The 16,639-nt window shown below is 45.5% G+C and overlaps 1 protein-coding gene across 1 annotated transcript in view; it reads left to right on the top strand.

The window, feature by feature from the left end:
* The window catches only part of CDCA5 (cell division cycle associated 5), a 16,077-nt gene extending 269 nt beyond the window's left edge, over positions 1 to 15,808 (top strand). The window contains exons 2-7 of the mRNA XM_024193579.2: positions 1,138 to 1,247; positions 6,823 to 6,885; positions 14,185 to 14,223; positions 14,649 to 14,687; positions 14,973 to 15,452; positions 15,635 to 15,808. Coding sequence (XP_024049347.1) covers positions 1,138 to 1,247; positions 6,823 to 6,885; positions 14,185 to 14,223; positions 14,649 to 14,687; positions 14,973 to 15,452; positions 15,635 to 15,715 — 812 coding nt within the window. The 3' untranslated portion in view covers positions 15,716 to 15,808. The remainder of the gene's footprint in view (positions 1 to 1,137; positions 1,248 to 6,822; positions 6,886 to 14,184; positions 14,224 to 14,648; positions 14,688 to 14,972; positions 15,453 to 15,634) is intronic.
* Positions 15,809 to 16,639: the final 831 nt, after the last annotated feature.

The raw sequence follows: 16,639 nt of genomic DNA on the forward strand, positions 1-16,639 counted from the left end.
TCTTAGGGGGATTCCAGGAGGAGCAGGATACAAGGAAGAATCATAGAAGATTAGGTTTGAAAGAGACCTCAGGAGGTCATCTAGTCCAACCCCCTGTTCCAAGCAGGACCAACACCCACTAAATCATCCCAGATAGGGCTTTGTTAAGCCGGGCCTTAAAAACCTCTAAGGATGGAGATTCCCCCATCTCCCTAGGTAACCCATTCCAGTGCTTCACCACCCGCCTAGTGAAATAGTGTTTCCCAATATTCAACCTAGGCCTCCCCCACTGCAACTTGGGACCATTGCTCCTTGTTCTGTCATCTGTCACCACTGAAAACAGCCGAGCTCCATCCTCTTTGGAACCCCCCTTCAGATAGTTGAAGGCTGCTATCAAATCCCCCCTCACTCTTCTCTTCTGCAGACTAAACAAGCCCAGTTCCCTCAGCCTCTCCTCGTAAGTCATGTGCCTCAGACCCCTGATCATTTTTGTTGCCCTTCGTTGGACTATCTCCAATTTGTCCACATCCTTTCTGTAGTGGGGGGCCCAAAACTGGACACAATACTCCAGATGTGGCCTCACCAGTGCCAAATAGAGGGGAATAATCACTTCCCTCGATCTGCTGACGGTGCTCCTACTAATTCAGCCTAATATGCCATTAGTCTTCTTGGCAACAAGGGCACACTGCTGACTCATCCAATGTAATCCCCAAGTCCTTTTCTGCAGAACTGCTGCTTAGCCAGTCGGGTCCCCAGCCTGTAGCGGTGCATGGGATTCCTCTCCATAGGAGTGCTGATGGGCTTGGGGAGCAGGGTCTGAGGAGGAAGTGATGCTCCCAGGATTTGAGGGCATGTTTCCTAAGGGCTGGGAGGGGGGTCCTTGGAGAATCAGGATGTGGGGAGAGGGGGTTCCATTGGAGGAGCAAGGTGCATGGGAATGTCTCCCTCAGGTTAGAGAACTCCTTGGGGTAGGATGCAGGACTGGAGGGTATTTCACAGCTTCCTAACATCTTATGCATATAAGAAGGCAAACACCAGGAGGTAGGAAAGTACTGAGAAGCAGTTAAATGTCCCCACATTGGTAGTTTGGATGAAGGGGCTTCCCCATGCAGTGAGAACAACCAGCTTTCAAAATTTTTCTCTCTCCCTCACTTTCAGATGCTGTCTCCCCACCTCCGAGGCGCAGGTCCGAGAGGATCGCAGGGTCTCCTACCAGGCGTGGTTCCCAGAGGAAACCTTTGGTGGAGAAGAAGATGGTGGGGAGCCCAGTGAGTAATAATGCATCCCTGTTAGTTCCCAAATCCAGCTGTGGGAGAGTTTGGAGTAGGTTATACCAGCCCCAAAAAGCTCGATTTCCCATCCTGGAGAACTCAACAGGCTTTTTGGTACAGGGCACAAGCCAGTTAACAATGGATTCCACTTTTAAGGGATCTGACCCCCTCCAATCCAGTGACCTAGATAAGGGACTTTGACTGCCCCGTCTTACACTTTGATGCTGTAATTATGAGACCTGCATATCTGAATTTCTTCAGCACAATTCCCAAGTGGTTTGTATGATCGTGATACACTTTTAACCTATTTATATGCCGTTTGAGCTGCTACCTTTCTGTTGGGCCTTTGGACATTATAGGTAACATCATTAAACCCTTTCTACCACCTCAAAAGGCCCCTCTCATGAGTTTTGCATTTTGTACTTTATTTACAGGGTCTAGCACCAGTATTAAATCCCCCACATGAAATGATTGATCACAGGTATTGTGATCAGATCATTCTTTCTGAGCAACCTGGCTTTTAAAAAGTGAGGCTTTGCTGCACTATCCCCATCATGGATTTTAAATCCTCCCCGAACCCCTGCACATATTCAGGGGTTCCCCCCTCTGCTTCAGTGCCACCCTCCCAGGAGTCTCTAATGAGATCCAGGAGACCTCTGGCCATTCTTCTATACAGGAGGTCAAATGGGCAAGCCCTATGGACTCTGGGGGCACCTCCTGATATGCAAACAGATAGAGTAACACCACATCCCTGTTTACTTACATTCCTAGCATGGATTTTAGGATCCAGTTGAACCTGTCAATTAATCCATTTGTTTCTGGGTGGTATTTTTCCCCACACATTCTTCATAAATCTCCAAATAGCTGGGACGTGGAATCTGATCCACTATTTGATGAGACCTCTTTTGGAAAGCCCACCTGCTGAATATGGAGAACTGTGCCTTAGCAACAGTTTCAGCTTCCACATTTGACAGAGCAACTGCTTCTGGATACCTGGTAACAAAATCCACCACCAATAATATACATTTTCCCCCTCTGAGTTGGTCTGGGTACAGGCCTTATGATGTTCATAGCAAGCCTGAAAAATGCTGCTTCAGTTGCCAGTAAAGGATGCAAAGGAGCCTGGCAGAGACAGAAGTCACAAGGCTTGCAGTATTCCTCTACTTCATTTTGAATATGGGGCTAATAGAAATTTTTCTTTAGCCTTTCATATGTCTCCTCCATTCCTAAGTGACCAGCGAAAGGGCAGTTTTGGGCTAAAAGCTTTAACTCCACACAATGCTTCGTGGGAATGATTATTTGTAGGGCTCCCTGGGACTTCTGTTTTCCCCAACCGAGGCTTCCCTTTAAATCCTTCCCTCTTCTGAAGGCCTCCTGCTGTGCTCTCTATCTGGGTCATTACTGAGGATGGCCTCCCTTATGCTCCCCCAGGAGATGTCTGCTGTTCGTTCTGCAGCAAACTCCATTTAGCTCTTGCTTGTACTGAGAGCTGTCTCAGGTAAGGGGGGGAGGACGACTCCTCATTTCCCTCCCCTTTAGACACATTGCTGTGTTCTGCTGGTTAGGTTGCCTCTCACACGCACACCCGTCCCCGCCCCCCACAGCATTTACCTCTGGGACCTTTGGGACACAATACTAATAGCCTTGGCCAGTGATATTCTGTCATTTCCCACCAATACATCAGCCAGTAAATTCTTAAAAACTCCTACGTTCAAAGTACCCCTTAAGCCTTCCCACTCTAATTCAATGGGAGCTAAAGACACCCTGGTTCTAAACTGCCCCAAGGCCAGGAGTTTTACCTCTTTCCCGGGAGCATATCCACCTCCTTAATGACATACCTCCTGAGTAGAGGAGGTATGTGATGATGTCTCTCCATCCCAAATGTCTCTCCTCCCCGGCACATTTGACCATTTACCTTGGCCTCCCTAATACACTCTTTATCTACCTCCAGGAGGTCAGACTGCACAAAATTTAACTAGAACCCCCTTTGGCATCACTGAAGGCCCTGAACTGAGGGTAGCTGCATTAACTTGGATAGATCAGGCATTGTATTTGGACTCCCCATTGTTTGTGCGTGTGTTCTAGGGACCCACATAAGAGAAAATACTTTGGACTGTTCCCTCAGGCTGGGATCTGATCATTAGGGTTACCAGAAGGGGTCCTGTACTGGAATTGCATGTGCTTCTTCCCCTCCCCTTCTTCCTTTTCCCTAGGAACAAACCAGGGTCTCCCTTTTACCCCAGGCTTTTGCCCTTCCTTTTGGGACTTGTGCTCTAGGAATGGTCTCGCTTGCAGGTATAAGTCAGCAGCACTGGCTGCCTCTTCCACAGTTGCTGGGGACATTTCCCACACCTCTGCCCTCACCTCATTAGAGCAGACACCAAAGAACTGCGCCTGAGCAAATAGATCTATCAACCGGTGATCATTTTCTCCCCTTTTACTTTTTATCTATTTTCTCCATTTCACCATATTTCCTGTTATCCAGTTGTTAGATTTCTACACTTTAGGTGATATATCTATGGGGTAATTTGAAACTTTTCTAACGCCGGCTCCTTAAACCAATTATACAACATAGCATTATTTCCATAATTAAACCAGTTGTTCTCAACCTATTTACCACTGTGAGCCACATATGCAGCTTTCAGTGTGTTATGCGGCCACATTCACACTATATACTCCCTGTATGGCCTCAGGATGTCACATGGGCAGCTGTGTGCTCATTGGGCCACAAGCAGCCCACTCGCTGCAGGTTGAGAATGACTGGATTAAATATTTATAAGGCTTTGCCAGTCAATTTGGGAGGTAAGATGGCCAAGTCTGTTCAGCAGGGATTATGTGCATCCTGCCTATCCTTTCAAAGGTGGCCATATTCTTCAGTGGACTCTCTCTCCCTGTAACTCAGGCAGTTTCACCCAGCTGGGTGATCCCAAGGAGGATTACTTGTGGGCTGAGAGTTCTGTTTTTTAAGCTTGTGGTGCCTTTCCTTCTCCCTTCCTTTAACTTCTGTGACCTGCTTTCGCTCCTCTGCTTTCCGCTTTTTGCTTTCTCTGCTGCTTCCCGTTTATGATCTCCCTCTTGGCCAGTTCTAACTGGAGGGCTGCCCCTCTGGGACCTGTGCCAGGCTGGTTTCCTAAGCCTGCACCTCCCACTCAACTTCAGGTAATTTCGATGGATGAATCAGTTCTCCATGATGCTTATCATATTGCATGAATAGAGATTTTTATCCCCTCTACTATTTTCCCTGTAGCTTCCAGGCTATGATCTGTGCACAGTTTTTTTCCAACTGTGGTTTGGTATGTTTGGCATGTCTCTGGCTTACTCATCCTGTCCTTTATGTTCTATTTCCCTTACCCATAATAAATCAATGGAAAACAACAAACCATAACCTTTTTCTTTACCTATTTCCAAGCCTCCCTAACTTCACCAGCCATGGGCAACACAAGCCCTCCCCTCAGGGCCTCGCAGGCCCTGCTGTTACTCTACAAGCTAGCAATTGGCACACTCAAGCCCTCTGAGTGTCTCCCTGGAGTCACCAGCTCCTGCTGCCCTGGACACTCGCAGTATTCACAGATTTGCTGCTTTCAAAGAAGCAGTACAGCTCAGCTTACCAGTTCCACCTGAGGATCACCGCTCTGCTTCATACACAGCACTGAGATATGCTTATAGTGAAATCAAGTATAAGTTTATTTAACAAACCATAGTAGCAAGTACAAGTATTGGAAACAAATGGTGACATATAAAATAAAATCATAACACACATTCCAGACCTAGACTTAATTAACAAGATACTGTCATGTCTGGTAGAGTACTGCTCACCCAAAATCCTTGTAGAGCTTTTCAGCCAGGCTGGCTGGGACCCTCCTTTCATGAGACAGCACGCTGTCAGTCCGCCTGCTCGATCAGTGGTTCTCAGCCAGGTTTCAGGGGGTCTGCCAAAATAAACCAGAGAGCAGGGCCGGCGTTAGACTTGCTGGGGCCCAGGACAAAAAGCTGAAGCCCGAGCCCTGCCGGGGGCTTGAAGCCGAAGCCAGAACAACTTAACTTCACAGGGCTCCTGGGCAATTGCCCTGCTTGCTACCCCCTAACACCAACCCTGGCTTTTAATCTACTGGATATGCAGAAAAACAGTAGTTGTGGCACAGGTGGGCTGTGGAATTTTTTTTAGCATGTTGACAAGGCCTCAGAAAGAAAAAGGTTGAGGACCCCTGTGCTAGATGAAAGATTCAGTGTGTTCCTTTTCACCCTAAGATATCCCAGAACAATCCTTTGTCTTTATTTGTAAACAGGACATCCCCTGCTCTCTGTTACACTGTGGAGAGGAGATTTCCTCTCTTGTAGATTTCACAATCTTTCAGTGTGTACTTGGCTCAGTGTGCAAATAGGCAAACAGTATACAAATGGCTAGACAGGGAGATAGGTGTTTATCATCTCCTACCTGAAAGGAACATTTCCAAGGTATGTCACCTTCTGGTGACCTGCCTTAACTCCAAAACCTTCATAGCATAATTTTCAGTGTAGATACATAACTTCTTCAATATCTGTTCATACGTTTTGTAATGATTATGATGGCCAATGGGCTACCTCATATGCCACCCTTTGGTGTGAACTACTATGCAGCCATCTGACCCAGGAGATCCCTGTAAAAAGGCTATACCCTCTGCCCCGTGCCCCCTGCCAGTTGGCATCACGGGGTCCCTGGGTCACAGGCTGATTACCAGGAAAGCTGCTTAAGAGCTTCTGCCACCTGGACCCTCAGGAGAGGTAGAAGGACCATCACGACTTTATCTTTTGTACCATTCCTTGCATATATACTCACACCCTTCCTTGGGAAGTTGGCGGTAAGAGACAACAGTCCTGCTCTGTCTCTGGCATGCCAAAGAAGTCCGATGGTCCAGATCCCCTGTTACATGATGGTCTGGCCTGTTACAGAGCCACACAAATGCCCAGCCTCCCTTGTCCATATCTAACTTCCTCACCCTAATTATGTTGGGGTGTCCTTATCCTATAGATTAGTATAGTAATGGTTTCAACTAATTGTCATATACATCAATTCGTTGCCAAGGCCAGTTTGCAGTTAAGCGTTTGCCAACATTTTATCCTAAAATATCCAAATCTAGTATCAGTTCAGTGTTCCTGTGGTTACCTGGTATTATGTTGTACAAACTCTCTGCTTTAAGCACACTATTCCCAGTTCCCCAAACCTCAGGGTCACTGTCGGGCCATTTATCTATAAGTTCATGGGCCTCAAAGCCTTATTATGGTAACTGGGTAAGCTAATGTCTTACAGGATACAGGCCTGTAAGTTCCTTGCGTTACTGTTAAGTAAAATAAAATGCTAAAGCTAGCTCAATGGGCTACAGCTGTGGGTCGTCAACGATGATTGTGTTCCAGTCTGACCTTTCTTTCCTTGAGCACATCTGTCTCTTTTGTCTTATGCTTGGACTGGAAGCTTTGTGAAGCAGGGGCCATTTTTGTAGTTCTGTGTACATCATGTAGTGAAATGGGGTCCTAGGCTCTGCTACAGTACAAGAAACAAACAAGAAGTCTTGTCTCTTTTATCCTATTTATGCAGCTTCCAGCTCCAGTAGTGAAGCGATCGATCATGGTGAAAAAGATCATGCCCCGAAAACAGCAGGTCTGTGAGTCAAACCTTCCTGTCGCTGTTGTTTGTGTACGCACGTGAACTGAAATCTGTTTTGATTATACTCCCCAACTCTAAACCAGCCACAGACCAAGCATCGCTTTCCAGCCTGTAGGATAAGTACAAGAATAAAGAACTAAAGTTAGCATACGTTTGGTTGTGGGGGTGTCTGTGTCTGTCCCAAACAGCAAGTAAAAGAAGGCCATGAAAATAATTAGTATTACTTGTGGTGTGGGAAGGTTGTATGGTTTTAAAAGTAACTAATAAAATAAAGAGCTGCAGTAACAAGACAAAGAAAAACTGTCTTAAAAGAAACAAGCCCAAACCTTCCCACTGTTGTGCTAGTAAGCAAGGGAGGAGGTGGGGAGAGAAGATAAGAAAGACAAGGCCTTGCGAAGAAAGGAGGCTGTAAATCTTATCTGCATTAAGACTTGGAATAAGGGTGAATAGTCTCAAATTGATTTTTAGCTGAAGTCAGTAATTGGCAATGACATCGCTTGTTTGATAAAGGGTATAAAAAGTAAACTTTTAAAGGGTTCATTGCTAATACCTGCCTAACCACACTGGAACTGATCAATATGGGTCTAAGCACCCCCGGGGTTTAGCCCATTTATAAGTATCTCGATCAAAAGTTCATAAACGTTTTGTTACTATTTGGATGCAGTAACTTGCTTACTAGTTAGACTTTTTAGGCACGTTTAGATCAACTGTATAAATATCATTTGGCCTTGGGATTTAATAAAGGAATTTATGGTTAAATTAGTGTTTGGTGGTTTCCCATATCAATATTAATAATTCCAACACAGCCCATTGAGAAAGGAAAGGCAAACCTCGTTTGTTTCTGTTTCCAGCTCTGGAAAGGAGTGCTAGCTAGCATTTAGAGCAGAGTGGGCTGGGTGGAAGGACACCGACTATTAGTTCTGGCTCTGCAGCAGGTTTTCTGTATCATGTTACAGGTGAGGCAAAGAGTACTTAAATGACTTGGGCAGGATCATGCAAGGCTGTGAATAGGACCCAGGAGTCCTGGCTCCCCACCCTTTTTCTGTACTCGTTAGACACACTGCCTTCCAGAACTGGGAAGAGAACCCAGAAAGCCTGATTTCCAGTCCACTGCTCTGACCATTAGACAACAGCCCCCCGCGACCCATTATGAAGCCGAGATGTTGTATCTGACTTGGAATGAATTCCATCTTTATTCATTTAATGTATGGACTTTAAAAATCAGACTTCAGCAAACTCAGAGAACTGGTAGGTAGGTTCTGTCATGGATCCACAGCTACACCCCAGCTTTTAAACAGTCTCTTGGAAAGCCCCCCTTTAGCGTGGCAGATCCCTAAGGAGTCCCACTCCTTTCTCCAGGGTAGGCCGCACTGCCTCCTAGACTGAGTGTCTGGGCTCCAGCACTTCTGCTCTACATTGTGAGCTGTGCCCAGCAAGTTCAACTGAGATAGTCTCCTGGTAGAGACTTGTACACTCTTTAGGGACTAGTGCATCTCAGCAGATATTTATTGTAGCTAGGTAACAGAATGCAGGGGTCCAGAACAAATCATGCCAAAGCAACCTAATTTCCTTCTTCGGAGGACAGGATTAGAATTCAAATGGCCCTGATAAATTGCAGTTGTCTTTACTGAATTTAATTTTGTTGATTTGAGAGCAAAGTACTACACTTAGCAAGGAAAAAAATCAATGCACAAATATAAAATGGGGAATAACTTATTAGGTCACAGTACAGTACTACAGAAAAGGATCTGGGGGTTCTAGTGGATCACAAATTCAATATAAGCCAATAGTGTAGTGCATTTGCAAAAGAGGCTAATATCATTCTGGGGTGTATTAACAGGAATGTCATATGAAAGACTTGGGAGGTAATTGGCTTACTCTGCTTGGCAGTGACGAGGTCTCGGATGGAATATTGTGTCCAGTTCTGGCTGCCACACTTTAAAAGAGATGAGGACACATTGGAGAGAGTCCAGAGGAGAGGAACAAAAAATGATAAAATCCTACCTATGAAGAAAGATTGAAAAACTTGGGCATGTTTAGTCTTGAGAAAAGAAGACTGAGGGGGACCTGATAGCAATATTCAAATATATTAAGGGCTGTTATAAAGAAGCCAGTGATCAATTGTTTTCCCCATTCACTGAAAGCAGGACAAGAAGTAATCGGCTTAATGTGCTGCAAAGGAGATTCAGGTTAGATACTAAGAAAAACTTGCTAACCCTAAGGATAGTTAATAAGTTACCCAGGGAGGCTGTGGAACCCCCGTTATTGGAGGTTTTTAAAAACAGGTTAGCCAAGCACCTGTCAGGAATGTTTACTAGGTTTACTTGGTCCGGCCTCAGCGCTGGTGGATGGACTAGATGACAGATCCCTTCCAATACTACATTTCTTAGTGTATATTGTACTGCTACTTGTCTGGAAAAGTTATTAATGGCGCAGCTACTGCGTGATCACCAGTTTAGACTTAACATATTCCTATTCTGACTGCCACATCTCATAAAGAGATTCTCAACTGTTACAATACAGGAAAAATCAGGAATTTGGGAAACTGGGATGATGTGGATGTGGATTTTGAAAGCTATTTTCTAATCTATGTAGCCCACCTTATAGATCTTAAAGCCAGAGGGACCATTAGATCACCTGGATTGTTATGCAGGCCAGAGAATTTCACCCAGTTACCACTGCATTGAGCCCAATAACTTGTTTGACTAAAGCATCTTCCAGAAAAGATATCAAGAGATGGAGAATCCACCACTTCCCTTCAGAGTTTGTTCCAGTTAATCACCTTCTATTTAAAAAAAAAAAAAAAAAATTGAAGGCTGGGGCATGGCTCATTTCTAATTGGATTGTGTCTGGCTTTAACTTCCAGCCATTGGTTCTTATTCTGCCTTTCTCCTCTAGACTGCTAAAGAACCCTTTAGTACCTGGGATTTTTTTCCTGGTGAAAGTATTTATATGCCGTAATTGAGTCACCTCTTGTTCTTCTTCAAGAAGCATCCCTATAGGTGCTCCATGTCCGGATACGTACACGCCCGTGCGCTCTTCACTGGAGATTTTTGTCAACAGTGTCCGTGGGTCTGCACCCCAGACACCCTCGTGCCCATTGCAAGAGTATATGGGGGAGATGGACCTGCTGCCACTCCAGTTCCTTCTCAACTGTCTGTGGCTTGAGATGAAGCATCACGGTGTCCGTTAGGAACCACATCTGCAGGCCCCAGTACCATCCAGGCTCCTATGTTATGAGGACCTCTGAATCCTCAAAGAGCCCAAATCATCGTTATTAAGAGGTACTGAGAGATACTCCCCACTGTTACTTACCCTCTGTCCATTTCTTCAACTGGTACTGACACATTCCCTGTGCAATCTTTGAGGGCTCTGAGAAATACTTTCAGCTCGTACCGTTATAACATTCTCCTGTACCACCTCACCAGCCTCCCTTTCTAACCTCAGTACTGACACAAGTTCAGGTCTCTTCCCAGGGCCTGGTACCACCCTGACCACCAGTACCTACACCCCTGACCACCCCCCAGTGGATACAGAGGATAACACCCCATCTGACTCAGAAGTGTCTGTATATGGTTCCTCCCCCTTCCAATCTCCCTCCTTAGAGATTCACACTGAAAAAGGAGCTCATAGCAGGAAGTACGCCCGGTTACCATGGCAAGGACAACCTTGGAGTCCCACCACAATGGGCTTACTCCTTAGGCGACCCTTTCTAAAGGGTCCCATCCCAAAAGAGGACATAAGGATCATCAACCAATGCCCCTAGGTCCTGCCACCCCTGGATACCTCCCCCAGAGCAGAAATCAGTGGAAGAGGAAGAAACATCACCTTCCCACAAATCTTCCTTATCACCAGATGAGGCTGTGACCCCCCGCCCCCCATTCTAGCCTAATGACTTCAAGGCCTTTGAAGAACTCATGAAAAGGGTAGCAGGCACCTTATATGTCTCATTAGAGGAGATTTAGGAGACCCAACACTCCATGTTGGAACAGCCTTCATTCACTTCCTCAGGGCAAGACTGCTTTGCTCAGCAAGGAAGTTTTGCTTTGCTTACTTCAGCATGGATGGTGTGGCAAACTGAAGCCACTGTCCCACCTATGTGTAAACAAGCTGACAAAAAGTATTACATCCTCCTCCCCGCAGGACTGAGTATTTTTTTTTTCTCCTACCTGATTCCCAATTTTCTGGTGGCGGAGGCTGCTAACAAACAGACCAGGCAACATCAGTTCTGTTCCACAACATCTGATAAGGATCTAAAATGACTGGACCTTCCGGACCCTAAGAAGCACTCCTCAGCCCCCTGGTAGTTCAGAGTGGCCAATTATCAAGTCCTGATGGCTAAATATGACTTGAATGTCTATTCAAAAATTTCATCTTTTAATGAACACTTGCCTCAGGAGCACAGAGAACAATTTCAGGTCCTCATTGCAGAAGAAGCCTCGCTAGATGCTACCGACACAGCTGTATGTTACCTGACTACAGCAGTAGTCATACACCCAACTTCCTAGCTACGGTCTTCCAGCCATCCCCAGGAGGTACAAAATACTGTAAAGGATCTTCCTTTTGAAGACCTCAATTTGTTTAGTGATGGCACAGATGGGTCCCTCCATTCTCTCAAGGGCTCCCGGGCGACACTAAAATCTCTGGGCATCTCTATGTACACCTGCAATGAAAAGAAAATACAGCAGGTCGCAGACGGCTCAATGATCTTGCCCAGTCCACTACCAGCCGACGAGACCTCCCTGGAAGAAGCACAAATTCCCTAAGAAAGGGCCTTCTCCATCAGCAATGTCCCAGCCAGCAATGACTTCAAAATGTCCGTTGTGACCAATTGGGTGAGGATCACAAACTACTTCCCACTCCAGATCCAATGTTGCATCTATTCCCCTCCATTTCCTACCTTCCTGGGAGCTCGTCATCTTGGACAGATGGATTCTAGAAGTAATTTCCATAGTCTGTTCCATCCAGTTGAGCTCCTTCCCACTCCCTGTCCCTCTTCAGGGACCCCTTTACCTCCCTCCACAAAGACAAGAGGTACAATCCCTCCTAGTTCTGGGGATGATCTAACCTGTCCCACTGGACTTCATTGGGAAAGGGTTCTAGTCTCTGTACTTCCTCGTCCTGAAGAAAATGGGAGTGGGTAGGTGGGTGGAGGAGACCAATTCTAGACCTCAGGACTTTAAACATCTTCATTAGCTCCCAACAGTTCAGTATGATGACCCTAGCAACAATAATTCCCTTTCTGAATCTGGGAGATTAGTTTGGTTTGTGTCCCTCAACCTTATTTTCATGGTGTCATTCATCCCTCACACAAACAATTCCTATGTTTTGTGGTAGGCAAGGACACTGCCAGCATTGCGTCCTAATCTTCGGCCTCTCCACCATTCCCCTCCCCGTCCAAGGGTCTTTATCAAAGTTTTGTCAGCCACAGCAGCCTATCTTTGCCAGATAGGCATCATCATCTTTTCCTGCCTAGATGACTAGCTCCTGAAAGGCCACTCACTTCCCAAAGCACAGAGAGCAACCAGCAAGACCGTCTCTGTTTCACTTGCTGGGTCTCCACCTAACACCCACACAACATATAGACTTAATCTGGGCCACTCTGGACTCCTTCCACCAGAGCATACTTATCCAGGGACAGATTCACCCCCCTGTCCAACCTTGTTTCAATAATCCAACAGAGTCCACTAACCACTGTGAAGATTTGGACCATGTGGCAGTCTATATGTTCACGACTCCCATTTTCGGTGTCTTTAAACATGGTTGAGAACCATTGACACCCCCTACAGACACAACCTATCCAAGCGGATGTCAGTACCTCAGAAGGGCCTTGATTATCTGAACTCGTGGAAGGACCCACAAAAAGTGTGCTTGGGAGCTCTGTTTGTACAGCATCCTTCAATGAAGATCATCACCACAGATGACTGTCACATGTTGGGGTGCACACTCCCAAAACCTCACAGTTCAGGGCAAATGGACCACTCAGGAGGCGATCCTCCATATCAACATATTGGAGCTCAGAACAGCCAGTTACACTTGCCCTCACTTCCTACTATACATCAAGGACAACAGCGTAGCAGTGTTACATCAATCAGCATGGAGGAGCAAGATCCCAGTCCTTGTACACCAAAGCCATAAAACTATGGTACTAGTGCCTATCACATTGCATACAAGTGTGAGTGCTTTTCTGCAGCCCTCCTCTCAAAGCGTGACTACTTGATGGCTCTACTTCCTGTAAAATGCTCTTTACCTCACAATCTCGATTACCTGCTGAATTTAAAAACCACAGACTTATTGCTGAGCTCCATCAAAGTTTACCTAGCTGCCATCACAGCTTCTCACCTTCCCAGAGAAGGGTTCTCAGTCTTTGCCCCCACCCCACCCCTGCAAGATTTATCAAAGGCCTATTCAACATCTTCCCTCCTATCAAGGAACTAACTCTGCCATGAGACCTCACTTTACTTCTTGCCTTTTACCTCGACAGGACTAGGCCCTTTTCAGGTTTCCCCTTGACTCTTCACCTCTGTAGCAGAACAAATTAAGGGACATCCGATCTCCACCCAAAAACTGTCCATGCGGTTTGCAGGTTGTGTTCTATCATGCTGTGAGTTTTCAGGGGTTCATCCCACGCTCCAAAAGTTATTGCTTGTACCACCAGGGCTCAATCTACCTCTGTAGCCATTCTCAAAAATTTACCCATCTCAGACATCTGTAAGGCAGCCCCCTGGTCTTTGCCGCACACATTTTACCAGCATTACTCTCTTGTGCCCTATTCCAGGACCGATGCAGCCTTTGGTGGTGCTGTCCTTCGAGCAGTACTGATTCCACTTCCTCGCACTGGGGCCTCACTTCGAGATGTGTCTCCCTGTGGGTGATCCACTACCTGCTCTCCTTCCCCTTGGCCTCAAGAGTCTCTTTCTTGGGACTTTTGTGATTGAGAAGGAACTTGAGTGGGCTCAGGTCCGCCCCTCCTTATACACTCTCAGATCTGGGCACAAGGGTCTCTGGGGTGCAAGCGTGGAGCTGTGGACACAAATCTCTGGTCAAGAGTCCGCGTGTGTCCTGATGTGGAGCACCCCTAGGGGGCGACATCTTGAAGAATTCAAGTTACTATACCAGGTAAGTAACTCCTCCATCTTTTTGATAAAGAGCTCAGTCAGTTTAGTTTGTATCCAACTGTCAGGCATTTTCTCCTCCTCTCTCTCTCCCCCCACCTCCCAAAAAATCATTTTTGTGGCTGATGTGACTTGTTTGGCTGGTGTAAATTGTATTAATTTCTCTTTTGCCTTCCAGCCTGCTGTTGCTTTGACTGAAGCAGAACAAACCCCATGCGTAAGTTATTGTAACCTTGAAACATTTGTTTCAATTATTAATTCTTGATTCCTTAAGCTGGCGTGGAGTAAAATGAAAAGCCCCACTGTGGTGATATGGCATAATTATATACCTGACAGCCTGTCGAGTTACATTCCCTATGTGTTGCTGAGCACATATCTCATCCCAGACACCCACTTCTGAGAGTTGTCAAGTTCTGAACTGAGACATCTGATGTTTGGGAAATGATCTGATTTTTATGAGTGTCCTAACAAGTAGCATTGGGTCTGGTATTTCTAAACACACCATAAGAGTGTCCATGCTCTGTATGTGCACGTCTAGCCTCAGTGTTGTTCAAATGTTTTGTCTTGCTTTGCGCCCCTCCTCCCCTTCTCCTCCCACAGTCTTTTGGCTACACACTAATTGAATTCATTTGTTCCTCCAAGATGACTGGTACTGCTTGGACTCCACGGCGCAGCCCCAGGGTAACTGTCTATGTTCTCCTTTGGGCTTTGCTAGTATACTGGATATCAGGGGAAGGATGGTCCCGGTGACTTAGGGCACTAGCCTCAGACTTGGCAGACCTTGAACTTTGACAGACCTGCTTTAACTTAAAGTAAATATGGGCTGAGCTACTTCCTTTAGACAGCCCTGAGACTGAAGTGTTGATTGGCCCCGCCAGTGGGGGTAGGGGGGTGGCTGGGAGTTCCATAGGTTAGCTGTATTGGTGAGGGAGAAAAAGGGATTAACTCCATCTCCTTTCCTTGCAGATCTCCCAGAAGGCAGGAAAGGAGAACTTCCCAGTGGAAAGCAGCGAGGCCAAAGGCTGTGGAAGCACTGATGCTAACCCAGTCTTAGCATCATCTCTCCCTGCCAATGCCTCAGGCCTGGTGGAGAAGGCTGCCCTGTCTACAGTTAGCATCAATGTATGTGACTCTCCTCCTCAGGATGAGAGGGATGTGCTGATGTCTAAGAAAGTGCGCCGATCCTACAGCCGCCTGGATGCCTCACCCAGCTTGGACATGTCCACACCCACATTCGCCCAGAAGAAGTGCTCACTCTTTGGCTTTGAGAAGCTCCTAGTGCCTGATGCACTGGCCGATGTGTCTCCAGTGGGTAAGGTTTCCCCTGCCCAGGAGACTCCAGTGGAGCCCAATGCCTTGGGCTCCACTAAGGAATGGGACACAAACATTCCTGGCATCTCCTTCCCCAAAGAGAAACGGAAGAAAAGGAGGATCCCCCAGATAGATGTGAGTACTGCCTGCTTGGGTGGCAGACCTCAAGGGAATTCTAGTATCACTCAAGTGCTCTAGTTGAGGGATGGGGAAATCTTTGGAGCAGGGACCCCTGCATTCTGTTAGCTGCTCTGTATCAATCAGCTTGTGCTTGTTGTAATTACAGTTTTTTGTTGTTTTTACTTCCTCTGCTCTAGAAATCTGAACTGGATGAGTGGGCTGCTCAAATGAATGCACAGTTTGAAGAAGCAGAGCAGTTTGATCTTCTTGTGGAATGAAGCCTCTCCCCAGTAACCTGCATTATTCTTTTGTACATAGAGCTGATGTGTTGTTTTTTCAGTCTAAAAATTAATAAAATAGTTGTGTCTGTCTCTCTCTCTTTAGAAGTCTGCTCTATAGAATCTGGTATATATTGCTTACTAGGGCTGTCAAGCAATTAAAAAAATAATCGCTCTATTCAACAATAATAGAATACCCTGTATTTAAATAAGTCTGGCTGTTTTCTACATTTTCAAATATATTGATTTCAATTACAACATAGAATACAAAGTGTATTAAAATTACAAAAGTAGAATTATGTACAAAAATACCTCATTCAGAAATAAAACAATGTAAAACTTTAGCGCCTACAAGTCCACTCAGTCCTTCAGCTAAGCAAAGGCAATAATGCTGCGGGTTACAAAAATGTAGAAAAGCATTTAAAAATCTTGAATAAATTTTAGGGCTGTCAAGTAATTAATCACTATTAATAGTGCAATTAATTGCACTGTTAACAATAAAATACAATTTATTTTAATTATTTTTGGATGTTTACTACATATTCAAATATATTAATTTCAATTACAACACAATACAAAGTATACAGTGTTCTCTTTATATTTATTTTTATTACAAATATTTCCACTGTAAAAAACAAAAAAATATATTTTTCAATCCACCCCATACATAATGTAAAACTTTAGAGCCCACAAGTCCACTCAGTCCTACTTCTTGGTCAGCCAATCACTCAAACACAAGGTTGGTTACATTTTGCAGGAGATAATGCTGCCTGCTTCTTGTTTACAATGTCACCTGAAAGTGAGAACAGTTGATCGCAGGGCAGTATTGTAGCCAGCGTCGCAAGATAGTTATGTGCCAGATGTGCTAAAGATTCATATGTCCCTTCATGCTTCAATCACTATTCCAGAGAACATGCTTCTATG

The sequence above is a fragment of the Terrapene carolina genome, unplaced genomic scaffold (assembly GCF_002925995.2).
Source record: "Terrapene carolina triunguis isolate 2854851 unplaced genomic scaffold, T_m_triunguis-2.0 Scaffold89, whole genome shotgun sequence".
NCBI classification, from domain to species: domain Eukaryota; kingdom Metazoa; phylum Chordata; order Testudines; family Emydidae; genus Terrapene; species Terrapene triunguis.